The sequence below is a fragment of the Salarias fasciatus genome, chromosome 22 (genome assembly GCF_902148845.1).
Source record: "Salarias fasciatus chromosome 22, fSalaFa1.1, whole genome shotgun sequence".
Classification (NCBI taxonomy): domain Eukaryota; kingdom Metazoa; phylum Chordata; class Actinopteri; order Blenniiformes; family Blenniidae; genus Salarias; species Salarias fasciatus.
The window spans coordinates 20,173,699-20,192,229 of NC_043765.1; the positions used below are offsets into that span (position 1 = coordinate 20,173,699).

At 42.5% G+C, this 18,531-nt stretch overlaps 1 protein-coding gene and 1 pseudogene across 1 annotated transcript; one reads left to right on the top strand and one right to left on the bottom strand.

Moving 5' to 3' along the window:
- Positions 1–378: 378 nt before the first annotated feature.
- Positions 379–4,344, top strand: LOC115409819 (cilia- and flagella-associated protein 20-like; annotated as a pseudogene).
- A 1,270-nt stretch (positions 4,345–5,614) lies between these two features.
- Positions 5,615–17,721, bottom strand: dgat1a (diacylglycerol O-acyltransferase 1a). Its single transcript, XM_030120299.1, has 17 exons — positions 17,438–17,721; positions 15,527–15,614; positions 11,755–11,795; positions 10,535–10,620; positions 9,981–10,033; positions 9,601–9,706; positions 9,301–9,429; positions 9,026–9,100; positions 8,830–8,933; positions 8,661–8,699; positions 8,532–8,573; positions 8,401–8,445; positions 8,036–8,148; positions 7,863–7,928; positions 7,654–7,741; positions 7,284–7,346; positions 5,615–7,177 (listed from the first exon to the last, which is right to left on the bottom strand). Exons 1-17 carry the CDS (start codon positions 17,719–17,721, stop codon positions 7,031–7,033), a joined length of 1,569 nt encoding a protein of 522 aa, XP_029976159.1. The 3' UTR covers positions 5,615–7,030.
- Between the last annotated feature and the right edge of the window lie 810 nt (positions 17,722–18,531).

Consider the following 18,531-nt stretch of genomic DNA (forward strand, 5'->3'; position numbering starts at 1 on the left):
TGGAGAAGGCATTCGACTGCGTCCCTCGTGGTGTCTTGTGGGGGGTGCTCCGGGAATACGGAGTCCAGGGCCCCTTGTTAAGGGCCGTCCGGTCTCTGTATGAATGGAGTAGGAGTCTGGTCCGCATTGCCGGCAGTAAGTCGGACCTGTTCCCGGTACATGTTGGACTCCTGCAGGGCTGCCCTTTGTCACTGGTTCTGTTCATCATTTTTATGGACAGAATTTCTTGGTGCAGCCAGGGGCCGGAAGGGGTCCGGTTCGGGAACCACAGGATTTCATCTCTGCTTTTTGCAGATGATGTTGTCTTGTTGACTCCATCAAACTTGGACCTTCCAGCATGCACTGGGGCGGTTTGCAGCCGAGTGTGAAGCGACAGGGATGAGGATCGGCACCTCCAAATTCAAGGCCAAGGTCCTCCACCAGAGTAAGGTGGCTTGCCCCCTCCAGGTCGGTGGAGAGACCCTGGCCCAAGTGGTGGAGTTTAAGTATCTTGGGGTCTTGTTCACGAGTGGGGGACTGATGGAGCGTGAGATTGACAGGATGATCAGTGCAGCGGCTGCAGTGATGCAGTCGTTGTATCGGTCCATTGTGGTGAAAAAGGAGCTGAGCCGAAAGGCAAAGCTCTCGATTTACCGGTCAATCTATGTTCCCACCCTCACCTACGGTCATATGCTTTGGGTCATGACCGAGGGGACAAGATCCCAGATACAAGCGGCCAAAATGAGTTTCCTCCGTAGGGTGGCTGGGCGCTCCCTTAGAGATAGGGTGAGGAGCTCAGTCACCAGGGAGGAGCTTGGAGTAGAGCCGCTACTCCTCCACATCGAGAGGAACCACCTGAGGTGGCTCGGGCATCTGGTTAGGATGACCCCTGGACGCCTCCCTGGGGAGGTGTTCTGGGCATGTCCCACTGGGAGGAGACATCGGGGAAGATCCAGGACACGCTGGAGAGACTGTCTCTCGGTTGGCTTGGGAACGCCTTGGGATCCTCCCAGAAGAGCTGGAGGAAGTGTCTGGGGACAGGGAAGTATGGGTATCTCTGCTGAGACTGCCGCCCCCGCGACCCGGCCCCGGATAAGCGGTAGAAGATGGATGGATGGATGGATGGAATAATGGACAATAATTTCCGGACTTGGGCAGATAAAGGACTATCTTCTTTACATAAGCTACTAGATGGTTCTGCCATTATGTCTTTTAGTCAATTGAAAAGAAAATACGGCATTCAACAACAAGATTTCTTTCGTTATTTGGAAGTAAGACACTTTGTCTTAAGGGATGCCACAATTCCTCAGTGGCAAAATATCTCGCACCTAGAGAAACGGCTGTTTTTACGAAAATCTGGAAAATCTATAAGCGGTTTTCTGTCATATCCTTAAGGGGTATAACACCACAGATACTGACTCTGAAAGGCTTGTGGGAAAGAAAACTCATTGTTAAGATAACTGATGATGGCTGGAGTTATGCTTGGAACAATGCAAAAATGCTGAGTGCATTCGAGTGAGAGTCGTGCAACTTAAACTCTTACACAGAGCCCATATATCTCCCGCGCAACTCCACAAATTCAATTCTAATTCATCTCCATGGTGCCCCAAATGCAAAATCGAAATTGGTCTCTCACATTGTCTGTGGCATTGTAGAAAACTACAGCAATTTTGGCAGGTTATAAGGCAGGAAATTAACATTTTGTCTATTAATAGTAATAATAACCCCTTGCATCTGCTACTTGGCATTCCTGACATCTCCATCTGTGACAAATATAAGAAAACTTTATCAAATACTTGCTTTTTGTGCTAGAAAAAGTATTCTTTTGTTATGGATAACAGATAAAGCTCCATCTAAGGCTCAGTGGCAAAGGGTAATACTTGAAAATGTTGAACTGACCGTGTTGCTGACCATGAACAACACATGAAAATCATCACAAAAATGCAGACTGGTCAGTGGCAGAATAAAAAAAAAAACATGTTGAACACATGTTCAGGCCTAACAGGATTAATGATCGCATCGCATGATACAGCCTTAGTAGTGAAACTGATATTTCAGTACAATTCAGCAGCTGACTGCACAGCAGCAAAATCATAGTCAAGCAGTGTTCTTACCTTGTGCTGCAGCCTGCAGTTCCCACTACTAATGTGTCACGGTCAAAATAAACGGCTCTCAGACCTGATTCTTTGTCGTGAATCAGAAATTGGCAATAAGATTGATTTTATGACAGAATGAATGCACAAAAATTGGCAATTATGGTGGTTTTCATAAAAACACTAAACTTAAGCTATCAAGTTTTACAACCTTAAGGTAACAATGAAGAATCGTCTGGGAGTCGAAGGAGTTGGCTCTTCTCTGGGAGTTGAGCTAAAAAAGCCAACTCTCTGAAAAGAGCCCAACTTTCCATCACTGCAAGAGCCGCTAGTGTGAGCACAACATCACGTTTTGCGAAAATGCAGATTAATTTTATTAAATTTAATTTATTTTCAAGCTGTCATCAAATTGCATTTAATAGGGAAACATAGCCAAATTAATTATTTATAGAATAAAAGTAGGCGATGTTTTCAATTATGGAAGTTTTAGCTACGTTCGCGAGGGGGTGCTGCAGCACCCTCCACACCCCTAGTTCCCACGGCCATGATTAAGCTGATTGGGAGTTTAGAAAGGAACTCTCTGGAGGTTTGGGAGGGGTGATGAGTGAGGGTAGTGTGGAAGCATGCTGGAGATCATTTTACAGGGTAGTAGTAGAGGCAATGAGGAAATCAGTCCTAGTCAAGAAAGGGGGGAAGAGAGAGGAGGATAGTCCCGTGGTGGAACAAGGCTTGTAGTGAGGGCACGGAATAGCGCATATAGGCAGCTTAGGAAAAACTTAGTGGAAAACTTTAATAGAACATAAAAAACAGCAAGCAAAGTCCAGAAGGGTTATTAACGAGGCTAAGAGAGAAAGATGGCGCAAATTTTGTGACACAGTTGGAAGAGAAACAGTGCGGCAAATCTGGGTCATGATTCATAAGATGGCTGGGGTAAATGGAAATAAAGCTATGTCATTGTTAGTACGAGAGGGGAGTAAAGAGAGTGTGAGTAATCAGCTAAAGGCAGATTTATTAGTCAAAACCTTCCAGAGAGTTCACAGTGCTAGCGATGTGAATAGTGAAGGAAGGTTGAGAAGATAGCAGCTTCTTGCACAGGAAGGATACAAGCTAAACATAGATGCAGATAATAGTGATGCAAATAATTTATTTTTCTCTATGCAGGAGCTACGACGGGCTATAGGGCGAGGCCGCAATACCACTCCAGGAAGAGATGGTTTAGGATTTAAGGTGTTTAAACAGTTGAAGGAAGAGGCACTAGATGAGATGTTAGCTCTTACAAATAGAGTATGGAAAGAAGATGTGCCAGCAGAACGGAAACATGCAGTAGTGGTTTCAATTCTGAAACCAGTAAAGGAGGCCAGCAGCCTTGGATCATACAGACCCATTGCTCTTACAGCAGTAATGTGTAAAATAATGGAGAGAATGGTGACTGATTGTTTGGTGCACTTCCTAGAACAGGGGTGGGGAACCCTGGTCCTAGAGGGCCGCAAACCTGCATGTTTTCCATGTCTCCCTGCTTCAACACACCTGAATCGAATCAAGATTCATGGCCAAGTCCAGCAGAAAGCCAGATAACGAGCCTCATTGCAATCAGCTGATCCAAAGAAGACGCTTGGCATCAATCTACCTTTTCTTAGATCATTAAGAACCTCAAAAAGTACTTCACCTTTGAAATTCAGGTACAGATGCAGACATCTTCATCTTCTTGTCAAAAGATGAATCCAAGTTTTGTGGTCACTCATGTGTTATTCGTCTCCACGTGTCTTTACAACATGCAGGTGTTGGATGATCAAAATGTTCGCCGCCGGTTTCGAGCAAGCAACTACCAAAGCACAACTCGAGTAAAGCCGTTTATCTGCACCATGCCCTTGAGGCTGGATGATGGGTGGAACCAGATACAGGTCAACCTGTCGGATTTCACCAGGAGGGCCTATGGCAGCAAGTACATGGAGACGCTGCGAGTCCAGGTTAGTGCAGTAACACAGACAACAAAGCAACTGTCTGGATCAGATCCTTTAAATGCTTTTTTGTGCTGATGTCTCACCTGTTTTTCAGATTCATGCGAACTGTCGCATAAGGAGGGTGTACTTCGCAGACAGGCTCTACTCTGAAGATGAGCTCCCAGTGGAGTTTAAACTCTACTTGCCTGTCGAGAGCCAAAAGGCAAAGGTGAGAACCCACATTCTTTTAACGGTGCTTGTTCTAACAGTGGTAGTGTGTTTTCTCTGTGACAGACGTTAATGACATTTCTTGTTGTTTCTTACAGCAATAGACCACCATCCACCACTCCCTGTGCTGTTCAGAAAGAAGATTTAGATCCATGTGGATGATGCAATGAGGAATTTAAAACAGTTTTCTTCTTGTCATGTTTAAGTTATAAGTTTGAATCAGTCTGTGTTGTTTTCAGAATAAATTTTTTCATGGACTGGCGTGCCTGCATTTTTCGATCCATAGTGCAGTTGCTAAGAAACTATGTTGTCACAGTCAGAGCTACACACAGATTGTAGAGATTGCTGAGTTTATATCATACATTTCTTCCAAAGTAAAAATACATGAAAACAGAAAATGAAAAAGTCAGAATCTTCAGTGCACTCATTGTATGTTGGTCTGTACATTCAGTCAGTGGTAAAAGGTTGGTCAGATCATTTCCTATCAGCATTTTCAGTGGAGGAGTTATGTCACATTCCTTTATGGGTGAAGTGAGAACACCTTTAAAAGAGCTCCCAGAAGAGTTCAAACTCTATTTACCTGTCCAGAGCTGGGAGGCCAAAGTGAGTGCTATACACAAAAATATGAGGCCTTTTGTTCGTGCAGCCATCAGTAAGTGCTTTTAATTTTTTTCTTGCAGCGGTAACACTGTGATGGGGTAAGGACTTTTTGCTTCATGACTAACCTAAATTACAAGATACTGGAAATCTGAAGACCAGATTGTGTTCCTTTCTGAACAATTACAGAGTAACCTGCATTGGAAAAAAACCCTGAAGGCTTACCTTCTTTCTGTAAAAATACAAAGAAAAAGAGACACAGCCTTTGCCAGATATAAACAAACTTTATCAAACAGCACAAACATTTTCCAGTGGAAGGCTATGAAAATTATTTCAACTCCCAAAACATAATCTTTGTTTCACTTTGGATTTCCTTAGATATTATGAAGAGAACACGAATACATTCATCTCACCATGTTGCTTCATATTCATATCACGTTTACTGATGGAAAAAGGCTTAAATCAAAGAAACTTAAAAAGTGACGGTAAAAAAAAAAAAGAAAAAAAGCAAATCTATGCAAAATCAAAATGAAGCTCCCCTCTTTACAATAACATTCATAGTCTTAAATTACTGCTGTAAACGAAAATTTACAAAGACAATTCAGTTTGGTTGTATTTGAACAATTTGAAAGTGAGGCTATAAGAAATTCTCAAAGTAAATCAAGACACTGCAAATATCACAGCTTTTAACATCGAGCATTATCAGGATAAATTGATTTTTCTTTTCTTAATATTGAAATTGAAGTATTTGTTTTTAAAACTGTTGGCATTTTTTTCAAATTTAAAGTTTTTTTTTTTTTTTTAAACAGCAGGCACTTATTTTGGGTTAGGAATGCCAACACAAAGTGTGTTTTGATAACTGCCGTTGTAATCACACAACAATTGTGTTTTCCCTGGAATATTTTCGATGAGACATGAAAACGAGACAAAACTTGAAAGAAAAAAAATTGAGGGTTCCAATTTATGTTCATTGAAAGAAAAAACATGAAATAACAAAACTTGTAATACAAAAATGACAACATTCGGAGTGGCAACAGGCTGAACCCAGAAATATTTTAGCATGGCAGCTTTCTGTGGTACCTTTAAACAAATTACACAAACCACATAAGAAGAGATAGTCATCAAGCAAATCACTGAAATAATAACCCAACAAAACAGTTTGATTTAGACTTACATTCACAGAAATCTATTGCTTTAGTCAACGGCATGCATCTCTTTAAAGTGCAAAAGCTTATTGGCTCAAACTTTTAAATTATACTCATAAATTAATAATTTAACAACAAAAAAAATGCAACACATTAATTTCAAGATGGCACAATTCAACAGCGACATTCAGAAAATCAACATGAATGAAGTGGAATCTAAAGCAGACAGAAGATAAAGCTAAAGCAGAAAACACAGCAGCAGCTTGCATTGATTGTGTTTGCAGAGACAGCGGAGGAAAGGCGACCTGTGGGCACAAACCTCGCTTTACATACGTTTCAAGAACAGGATTCTTGCTTTCTGAAAGATTTGTTCCTTTTGGAATCTTTCAAATACAAATGTCACTGTTCAGTTACAACCTGGCAGACATCAGTGAAGGACATTAGGGACTGTTAAAGTAAAGAAAACGGGATTAATGTTGCAGAAAGTGGCTTCAGCGCCACTGTCTCAGAATTCCATTGGTCTTATGCATGATTCTTCTTGTGCTCACTCGGCAGTGATTCACTTTTGTTGCGACTGGCTGTTTGTGCGTTTGAACATCGGCTCGGCCGGAGCGTTGGGTTGTACGTCGTGATCTTGTGTCTGGGTGTATTTAAGTGCTTTCAAAGCTCAAGCAGGTGAGTTTTATTCACTTCACGACACCTTTGAGCTCCTAACTCCATCAAACCTGAACAGATCTGCTTCTGCTTGAGATAAAGTCATACAACAGAGAAAGAGAGAGATGAAAAAAATAAACGAGTTCTTTTACAATTTGGCTCCAGAGTTAAATGTTGAAACATTCAAGAAAATATACTGCTTCATAGGACGCGGCCCCTTCAGAGGCTGACATGTTGTAAGTGGACTTCCGTTTGACATCCTCCACTTCTGAAGAAGTACTCCGGTCGGTTCGTTTTAGTGCAAAATAAAACAGGCTTTAAGCTCCTTTCTGCTACTGCTGCCATGAACTTGACAGTAGAGTCACCTCAACAGGATCTACATCCAGTCTCCCGATTACGTGCTGCTCCCGTGGTGGATGACGTAGTAGTCATGGACGTACATCAACACGGCGACGGGCTGTCCGATGATGAGAGACACCCACACGGCCGCGTTGCCATAGTTCCCGTTGAGAAAGCGACTCACGAACCAAGCAAGAGGAACCTGAAGGGATCAAAAAACAAAACAAAACAAAAAAACAAAAAAAAGTCAGGGGTCGTCCAGGATTTTGAGAACATCAAGGAAGAGAAGGAGAGGTGGCGTGTCTCACCTGAGCCATCATTCCCATGAAGGCCCACAGTCTGAACATTTTCAGAGGAATGCTCACCAGGAACTGAAGGAGAAGAGGTGTCCAAATCAATAGAAAATAGAGCATAAAGACCGAATAAATGTAGAATAAAAAAAAGGAATTTTTATCGTCAATGTCTTTCCTGCACTCGCCACTAGAGGGAGATTGCATACCACTGCAATTTAAAAATCAAAACTTGACTTGATTTTCAGACTTTCTGCCCTCATTAGTGAATCAAATAGACTTGAAATACAGAAGTGAAGGAGCAAAGCTGTCTGGGTTTGAATGAGCAGCTACCTGGGACATTATTTCTGCCACTTATAAAGTCTGAATGATGTTTTTTCTTGATTACCTCGTGGAAGAAGGCGGACCCCAGGAAGACAGCGATTTGAGCCAGACGCCTGTTGACCCCCCGTCTCAACATGGGCCTGTAAAAGTGCCTGGAAGACACAATAAATGTTATGTTACAGGAATTCATGGCTCTTTCAGGGTAACATTTCCCTCAATTTAAGGTCAAAGTTAAAACACGGTGGAGACGAGGACGTCCAGCAGGCGACTCACCTCAGGCACCACTTGTGCACTGGGATGTTCCAGTTGGCCCAGAAATACGTCACAGTTTCTGAATTCCTTAAACGAGGAAACAAAACACGAGTTTCTTCAATTCCAGGCGGCCTGAATCACTTCATTGATATTTAATCCTGTGTGGTCTCATTATCCACGCGCGCGCTACTCACCACCAGTCCCTGTAGAACTCTCTGTCTCCAAACTGCATGAGCTCTGCCACAAAGTTCATAGAGGAGTGGAAAAACCAATAGAAGAATATTAACCATATGAGATGGTTGGGGACCTGAGAGTGGAGAGGAGAGGGGGAGAAGGGGGGAGGGAGACAGGGATATGTGTCTGGGTTGGTATCAGTTAAAGTTAAAGCACTTCATCATGACCCTAACGAAGCCCCAAAGCTCTCCTGAAACATCTCGACGAGAAACGGCACCGGGGAACAAGACAGGCCAGGTTTACGGTTATATTTTTACCCATAATGAAGGGAGACGCTCCTGTTTTACCTTCAGTACTGCACACACACCTCTGTCCTTACACTCACCGCTAGTTTTAGCAGGCGCTCCACCATCCTAGAAAAATCCATTTCCTGTGAAAAACGCAGTTACTTTTGTTAATTTCCTGACATGATACACCAAGACCGCTGTACGTTTACCCCTTTCTCATGTGACATACCTGGAATGGTTTCATTGAATTCTGAATCGTTGGAACCATCCACTGAAAAATACATTTCATTTCTGTTATATCAACCACAGAGAACAGACATTTCTGGAGTAAGTGTCACATTTATCTTCAAACATGTACCTGTTGTATTAGTCCCACGAGCAGCTGCATGAGGAAAAGCTGCAAGGAAAAGGAAAGTATGATCAAAACCGCATTACAGGTTCGTGACTGAATCTTGTCAACCTCCTTGAAGCATTTATTCCAATCTAAAATGAAAGCCGGGACTCATTTTAGCGCAGCTCCTTCTCACCATTTCAAATAGTCTTCTTATCAGGAACCTTTTGCGTATTCGAGGAGACCGTGGGAAGTTGAGCTGGTAGCAGAGAGTTGGTGCAAAAATAAAGTAGTAGATGTCTAAAGAAAAGAAATACAAGTGTCAAGTCGGTCTTTCATTCAGAAAGAATGCACCAGTAAGAGGACGCTGTATCTCACGAAGACGAGTTTACCTCTGTGTGTGAGGTTTCCTGGGTAAGAGACGTGGGTCTGGACGGCCGACCCATTGCAAGGCGCAACTGTAGGACCTGAAAAAACAGACATTCCAGTTTGATCTTCCATTCCTCAACCAGTTTACTGGGGAAAAAGAATCTTTACTATCACCAATAGATGGCAGTGGTGGCACAGATAGAGCATACTGAACCCAGTGTGTGTGACTCATTTATTTATATTCAGAGAAAGAAATGCTTCTTGTTGAATTCACCTGGGCGCCTGTCGACATACTTACAGGAATACGATCTCGTCAGCTTTTTGGCTTTGGCCTGTCCGATTTCTCGACACCACCTGTTGGTGTCCTGGTACGAGAACAGCTTTAGGAAGAGCACGGTGTAGATGGCGAGGGAGATCACAGCCCCCACTGACACGCCACACAAAACACAGTATTAGACAAATGATGAAAGAAGTACAGCCGTTTGTAAGTAAGATTAAACAGGCAAGAATAAAACTGACAACGTTCGTGACATTATTTGTATCTTCACACTCTGCCATGCTGTTCATATGCAATTGAGATTCATGGGTTTATATGCACCTGGTGTCATGGAGGTTACACGGAGGATTAGAGCTGCAGGAAAGATCAAAGTGCATGTCAGGTTAAAAAAGTGGAGGATCCTTCCTGTCGTTTCAGAGATGGTGCCCTGTAAAAATATGTTGAGGAAAAATAACAGAAATAAATTTTTTTTTTTAAATTCACTGAAGGATTTTGTGTTTAATGGCACAACACTGGACATGTTCTGGATGATACGCGTCACGGCCGATCACAGTCTACAGCAGGTGCTGAGACTTTGCAAACTTCAGGGAGCTCCTGTTTGAAGCCAACATCACAGGAGATCCCCCAGAGATAATCCCCTCGTATCAAACCCACCGCGCAGTTCCCCACGTCAAAACGGACACGTTACAGGAAGAGCTTACCACAGCCAGACGCCTCTCCGTGTGAAAGGCTGCCAGGATGAACACGTTTGACGCTGAAACACAAAGATACAGATTTATTAGCTGCAAATATGTAAATAGGACTTGAATAAATGGAGAAACTGGTAATTATTAAGAAACATTAACACTTTTTAACTAATGTTGTCATGTAGCCAGGCTAATCCTTTGAAAGAACAGCTAAGATTTTTTTTTTTTTTTCATTTTATGACGCTGATAAAAACAAATGTTACCAAGGATCAGATAATCTCAAACAGGATGTTCTCAGTCTGGGTAAATAAATGTTAAGTAAATAATCCCTGTGCTACAAAATTATACACAATGGCATTTATAAACTGTCTTTGAGAAAATCACCTATTAAAAAGATATAATCTGAATTAGATCAGAATTTTAAGGGTGAAAAACTGTGAAATGCACTTTACTGTAGTCAACAATAAATTAAATAAGTTCTTAGTATCTAATACAAATATTTGCGCCATGGAACTTCAGTATCACTTGGGTTTAACAAAGCTGTGGAAGTACAAACTCAGGCTTCATACCGATTGTTAGGCAAGCTGCTGGCCAGCTATAGGGGTCCTTTAAGAAGAGAGACACCACTTGAATGGGGTCAACCAAGATGCCATACCTGCAAAAGCACGATAAATACATGAAAACACTTCCGTTGTTGATCACATGCTGCTCTTAATAATTTTGAGGAGACGTTTCTGAATCTGGAGTCGTCCAGAGTGCTGGGATCGGTTAAGGCGTCCTGCAGCTGTGTTAGAAGATCATTCTATTGATGGAGGGATCCACTCCAGGTTAAACTGCATAAAGGCAGCATCACAGCCCGGTCAAGCAGCCTGTGCTACTCAGCCATGTTCCAAAAATATGAAGCTAAAAATCTCAAGTTAATACATTTCCTCAGCCCTGGGGCTCAGAGGAGACGACCGGACGGCTCTCAGCTACAGTGATCTGCAGAGGTGCGGGAGCAGGAGGTCAGCTGTTAGAAAGTTTGATGACGACAGGATGTGGATGGTGGGTTGACTCAGGAAATCCTGCCTGTCAGTCGCGATATTAAGAATGACGACAGCTACCAAGTTCAGACCAGGCACATTATCAAGAGTCCATTAACAGAGAGACAGATCTCACTATAATAGCATGTAATTTCATCACAATGATCTCTTGTTTCTGTCACTTCGGTTAAAGTTAGAATACCACTTCAGGTTTTCTTTAATCAAAAGTCCAGCTTTTGAGCTGCATTCAAGGTGAATGCAGGAACGTACTGAGCAGGTCTGATTGTGTGTTCTTCTTATTCACACCTCTCAACATGCAAACTTCACACTGAAAGACGTGGTATGAACCCAAAAACCTCTGAGGAAGAAGGGAGCGCACTAACCGCCATGCTACCACGCGGCCCCAAGCGCCTTAAGCACAGACACAAATGACTAATACCGAACCACTACACCTCTGGAGACTGATCTGCTTATTTTAAGAGACTTGTGATTAATAAAGAGAATTTTAGGTGCACATATGCAAAGGCACAATTACAGAAATCTTAAAAAAAAAACAAAATGAAATCAGACATTCCTTGGGGATCATCTGTTTTCACCACACAGGAATGAAGACCAACATGCATGCAAATATGGCTTTAGTAGCTTTGCGTGAGCTGTGTGGATGTTTGAAAGATGTTTCTATGATGGCCACTGCATTGCTCTTGTTCACATACATACACATCATTTATGTGTAGGTTTTGTTTTTTTTCGTGTAGGTGCACACTCACTTTATAAGGTTCTCCAGAAAGAGGCGAGCATTACTCAGCACCTGTGGGAGAGGATGGAAATTCAGGTCAGGGCACCGGCAGCAAACTTACAAAAGAAATGTTGAAAAAAAGACTTTAAGCCTGTTATGCGTCTGACCATTCGCTCAATCTGGCCTTTGTTTCCCAGCTGAAAAATGCTCAGCGATAAATCGGGCTTATCGTTTTCTTTTCCCACAGCTCTGCTTGTGATCAGCCTGCAGATTTAACTGCCTTTGTTTGTACCCGCAGAGTCGGTTTTTATTCAAAACATGTACTGAAATACAGCTTTTGACTTTGACAGCTAGCAAAACACAGAGGTATGCACACGCTTCTCTTGTGCAAAGATAAAAGCAAAATTGTTGCTTCAGATCCACTTTCCTGGCTAAATTTAGCACCGCGTTCCTGATTCCATCACATCTCCGGTTACTTAAACCTGCTGCACCTCGCTCGGTGCAAAACTGTCAAGTCAAATAGGTTTATGGTTATATTACGCCTCTAGATTCAAAGTCCAGCTTCGCCTCCCTTGGTTATCTCGTGAGATAAAATCAAACACGCTGACCACCCAGGGAGGCACAACGGATGTCAACATCTTCAGATAAAATTCTGTACTTGTCATATGAATTGTTTTTTCTCAAGTTCACACAATTAAGATAATGAAACTGCGGTTGAGTTGTAGCACTTGAGAAGGGCATCATGTGGCGGTTGAGCTTACTGCTCTGCTAAATCACTGCTAAAATGTGTCTCTTTTCTTTTCCACGATGCCATCAGTTGACCAGAGGTGACCTTTGCCTCAGTGACCTTCAGCCTGGACAGGAGAAAGATTATCATGCACAATACGAGAGACAGCGCATGCAGCGTTTCAACAGAACACTGAAAAGTCTCATTTTGCAAGACTTCAGAAGCTCCAGCTCAGTGCGAACGGGATCGAAGTGGCAGTTCCGAGTATCAGTGTTAGCTTCTAGAGTTATTTAAACGTTTCTTTGCACAAAAAAATACAATTATGTAGCATAAAGAAATGCCAGAAGCCGCAGGATTTATGGACTATGTGGGTTTTTTTGTGGAAATGTATTGTCTTTGTCCAACAAATTAGTTCATTTTTTCCACTGAATTCATTCAGTTTTAGATGCTAGTTAATATCAATTTGGCACTTCCTTATTAATACGCTGCTTTAAATAATTCTAAAATCAACTGTAACTTGATTTTGTCATGTTATTTTTGTTCATGGTTTATTTGTCTTCTTAAAAGATTTTAATATTTCACTATGTCAATTTTGCAGTCTTTAGTGTAAATTTTAAATGTACATTTTCAATGTCTTAATTCATTGTCTTTCTTCATCAATCTTCGAGATGTTCTTTGAATGGCACCGACCTGCGTGGAAAGTGTTACAAAAAGTCAGATAAGATTTCCTCACATGTCCATGACTTCACTCCAGTGGTTTAAAATCACTCTGCTCTGATATGATCTGAAACACCTTTTAAAAACTGTCACAAGGAGGCTGGAAGCCTGCTTCTTTAATTCTGTGCTTCCTGGAAAACTCTTGACTCGGTGGAGCTCATAACAAAGCTGCCTCGATAGACACGTCTAGTTAAAATATAACCTAATGCGACAGTCGTATCAGATTTGGATTTAAAAATAGAGCCACCTAGAAGAGACCCTGACCCAGAGAGAGAGGACTGGAGGTAACCGCTAACAGAACAAACAGTTTGAATCCGATTCCACAAAAAGGGATCTGGCAGTGGGATATTTTTTTCCTTGGGTTTTGTTTTCATTTCCACTGAACTGGTCAGGTTTGTGGTCAGTAAAGATAATCCAGGGTTTTCCTTGGCTGCACATCAGTGAGAATGATGAGTGTTTTCTGCTTGACCTGGATCTGCATACCGCAGCTACTTCATATTTGTGCACGTTCTGTCAGACATATCTTGATCTCCCAGTTAAAAAAATAAGTTTTTGAAGATAAACATGAAGAAGACAGGATTGTAGAGGTGAAAAATAAAAATACACCTCATCTGTACGTGTCTCCAGAGCTAACATTCCAGCAATTTAGCTGGTATATAAAGAAAAAAAAATTACAGATGTAAGCGTCTAACTGCACACACACACACACACACACACACACACTCACACACACACACACACACACACACACGGACACACATTTGGTTCCACTTCACACTCTTACAGGCTAATCCCTCCGGCTTTCTCTAAAAACTCCGAAGCGAGCCGTGGCAGCTGTCCCTGGTCACCATGAAGTGGGAGACTCGGCCATCACGGCTTTATAAACTTTTAAAGACGGGATTAATCCTGTCATACAGCCGCAAACTTGGTTCAATGTCAGGAGAGAGAGGGGGAAAAAAAAAAATGCAAAAACACACACCGACATAAATCTACACAGACACTCATAAACGACGCAGACAAATCCAACCTTGCACATACACAAATATGCAACACATGCGTGTGCACGGACACACACTGCAGCAGACACGCTCGCATACAGTAGAATTCTATTTATGGTTCCTGTCCGATTGAATTTGATTAGGATTAAGGCTAACTACATATTTGTATCCTTCCAGCTTATCAAATTACTAACAGCGATTGAATGTTCTGGGGCAAAGCCGGGTGCCTGCGGACACACACACAAACACACACACTCGAATTGGGCACAAGCTAATTTTGTATAAGTCATCCTGCCCCGAAGTGACCTCAGCTCACAGATGCATTATTAAACGGGACACATGTGTGATCAGGATTGTCCGACATAACATGCCTGATTCTACATCAAAGCGTAATTGAATTATTACCACAGAGCGTGTTTTACACGAAACAAGACGGTTTCTACTGAATCTCCAACATGATCAGGCACAGCGGCTGCACTGTACCAGAGCCTTCCAGCCATTTCTGAAGAAGCAGACACTAATTTATCGCACGGTTTTCTGCTTTTGTAAGAAGCCTATGGTGTCTATCTGCAGTGATTCCTGTCAGCTCATACGAGTGTGTCCTGGTATCTGTGAGCAGACAACACGGTTTACATGCACGGTGCTATTCATTTGGTTTTCAAAACCAAGTATAGAAAACAAAACAGTGCCAGTTATGGATATGGGTCAAATCACTACATATTGATGGATGTTGTTTGCTCTCTATTCAACATCAATACTCAACTGACGTCATTTTTTGCGCCGAGAGGCATGATCTGCACGCCAATACACACAGCTAGCAGCCGTCCACTTCCAATAAGAGTTCAAACAAACCAGCGTATCAGCTCGTCTTCAAAGAAGCATGAACAAAAGCCGCAAACACTGAACAACTGTTGAGGGAGTAACTGTGCACATGGTTAATATCCTCATGCTGCGACAGATAACGGAGGAACACGACTTATCTGACTTCTCGCAGGCGACACAGCGAGACGACGCCGCGCAGAAAATGACACCAAATCCCAGGAGGATGTGTGTTGCCACTCAGGCTTTTCTTGCTCGCATAAAACCCAGAGTTTACTAAACCACTGTTGAGGCCTCTCGGCTCTTTATCCTCACCTCACCCTTCACCTGGCTTCAGCAGGAAGTCGGCATCTCTGGGCCTGCATCTGCACAAGTTTCTTATTTTTTTGACCTTTTGATCGTCGCCTATGTTTGTTCATGTCGAGAAACTACTTTTCCACATCTAAGATTACTCATCATTGCTCACTGTTTGAATTCGAAAGAAAGAAACGAGGAAGTTACTAAACACTGTCACTTCTTGGATAAAGGTTAGTTTTACTCACCAGCATGATCACACACCAGTTGAGGATTCCTCTGTAGTTGCTGTAGCCGCTGGCTGAGCTCAAGAGAGACTCCTGAAGGACATGGCAGCTGGAAAGACACAGTCACAACGATTACTTATGAGTTTCAGGGTATACAGAGCTCTTTTCACTCGTCTGTTTATCTTCTTAGGACAGGCAGAAAATCATTGGGCGCATCCTCCAGCAATTCTCAAACCTCAGTTTCGCAACATTGAGTGCTGTGTAAAATTGACAAAGAGGCATATTCACAACGCGTCCGTGTTTGTACTGGAGATGACTCGATTCTAATCTTACAAAGAACTGATAAGTCAGAGAGTAATGACCCCCACAGAAACGATTAGTTAGGGTCCTTTAGAAATGTGGTGGATTTGGAGAAACCTATTTCTTTCCGTTTGTATTGATTTTCTAACACTTGGCGGTATCTCCAAGACATAGATAGGTCATGAGGAAGTATTCAATCTGATGTTGACGTACATTTAGAGAAAAGATGAGGTAGTTTGTTTTATTTTACTTTTTAAAAGGCCTTTTAATCAGTCAAGCAGTCCAGTGTTTGCTCTGCTAAATCATGACTGAGAAGAGTTGTGAAATTGTAGGTTAAAGGTACCAAGTTCATGAATGTTGTGAAAACAGAAGGTTTGGCTGCCAAGACATTTTATACAGCAACACATGGTGACAGAACTTAACTGAAACGAAAGGAAAGGGCAATTAGTGAAATTTAAAATGCGTTTATTAATCCAGGACACTCCAGTAAAGACACGTGACAGTCACATTTAGTCACTACTGGTCAAGAGTTGAAAAGGAGGAAGAAATAAGGAGAAAGATTACAAACAGAAAAAGACGGAGGGCAGCTGGACCGTGTGAATGTGGATGAAGTGGATAAAACATGAGTGACCTGGAGTTGTTAAAGAGACCAAAGAGGGGGGGAGGTTGACAGGCGAGAAGGGAGAACGTGCAGTCAGAGAGGTAGTGAGAAAGTCCAGGGTTGCAAAACCACATGTTGCAGGAAAATGGCAATAAACTCACACAGAAACCTCACCGTGACTCTTCATGACTCTGTCTTTGAAATTTGGACAGAATAATCATCAAGTGGATTTACAAATGAGGAGGTGACTGATCAGTGGGCGTGGTGCTGCCAGAGAATGAATGGTTGTGCTGTGAGCAGGATTCAGGCTATTGTGTCTTTGAATAATACGCCTTAAGGACATTCAGGATTATCGAACCAGCCAACATTTTTGTTAGTGATGCCAAACGAGCAAAGGTGATTATTCAATATTAGCACTGCATCTACCAAAAGAACTAAATAGCATACAAACAACAATCATTGCTATAGTTTTAGACTTGTAGATAAATCAATAAGCCACATTCTATTAGGTGTCATGAGGACATATGTAGAACAACATGGTTTGGAAATCCTCTGCTAATATTGAGGCCTTCAACAAGTGTCTTGATTTCAAAGCAAATAGTAGGAGTAGATGCTTTAAACTTAACAACTCAGACAAATGAGATGAGATATTTTACCAGTGATGAGTGCAGTGTTCTGTTCTGCAGATGCGCAGCTGGCTATCGTTACATAACTTTTAACTCTGTGGTTTGTTTATTTCTAAGGGTGCAGTCTGAAGTAAAGTTGACTTGGATCAGTCCAGGAGAGGATTTTCTAATATTCTGACCACAATCATACACATATATGAAAAATACCCACTTTACATTGTGTATAAATGTGTAAACCTTATTAAGTGGCCCTGGTTGTTTTAATCTTGAGCGCGTGTTGGACCTTTAATAAATGTGCCATTTTTCCCATGTGACCCTCTTTTCACACAGACTATTTAGATGTTTTAAGGAAAATGACGCTCAAGGAACCTCACATTCCTTGAGCGCGCTCCTCCTGGAGGTTACCTGAGTCTGTCGCTCAGCTGCTCCTCTTCATTCCCCGGACTCCTCGGACCGTTCGAGTCCGCCTGTCGCGCTGCTGTCACCGGCTCTCCGTCCACCTTCCCGTGGCCGACCGCCTTCCGGGACGCAGCGTCTTTCTTTTTGGCCTTACCGGGTGACTCCGGCTTGCCGTCCCCCGCATCCTGGTGCCATTTGCTCCCGTTGGCTTGCTTCACGCCGGCCGACCCGTGGATGGTCGTCCTCCTCCGCCGCGCCAAGGGCCCCAGCATCCCCGCTCCGTCGCTCATTTCGGCGGCTCCAGTCGCGCAGTTTTTTCTACCTCCTCACCGACATGGCTCAAAGCACCCTCTGCGAGCCGTGTCCGTGTTTCAGTCTGCGTGGCTTCGGGGGAGCGACACGCGCCGTGACAGGATGACTCGCGCGCTCTCGTGCTGCTGGTAATGAAGGAGCCGCTGCGGCTCAAGGTGCATTCTTTTAACCAGGGTTGCCAGATCCGTACCGTCCAGGTGAAATCCCCCCTTTTGAGCAACCAACGTCATCAAGTCGTGTGGATAATCTTAAAACTTTTCAAAACACGTTTCTGAGTAATTTGATAGCGGGAAAAAAAAATAAATTAGCATGACATTGACACAAAATATCCATTTCGCAGGTTTACATCAGGGCAATCGATCGATCTTGCTCATTGTTTTTGTTAACTTAGCTGAAGCAGAGTCAATGAAAGATTTACAAACCTGCCACTTTAAAAACACCACACAATAATATGACCTTTCACACAGCTGTCACTGGCAGAGATGCACAAAATCAGTAACAACAAAACACACACAGCATGATTTTATTTCTCCCTCATGCACTGTGCCAGTTTTTCAAACCTCTACTTATATAAAACTACCTAGTTCAATAGATCTGACGATGTATTTCATAAACACTTCATATCTAGAAGGAGTAAGAATTTGGATATCAACCACCAAACCTGTCCAAGGTGTACCAAACCCTCACCTGGCATACTGAACAGGATAAAGCGGTATAGAGGATGGCTGAATGAATGGATTAAGTTTATGATTCTATAAATATTTCATTCTCCATTATATTGCATTATA

Excerpts from the sequence above, each read along its gene's own strand:
- dgat1a (XM_030120299.1), bottom strand. The coding sequence starts at position 17,721 with ATGAGCGACGGAGCGGGGATGCTGGGGCCCTTGGCGCGGCGGAGGAGG. Across the intron at positions 7,742-7,862 it reads GTGCACAAGTGGTGCCTGAG|GCACTTTTACAGGCCCATGT; the intron begins GTGAGTCGCCTG and ends TGTGTCTTCCAG. Across the intron at positions 7,178-7,283 it reads TCATGGGAATGATGGCTCAG|GTTCCTCTTGCTTGGTTCGT; the intron begins GTGAGACACGCC and ends TGATCCCTTCAG.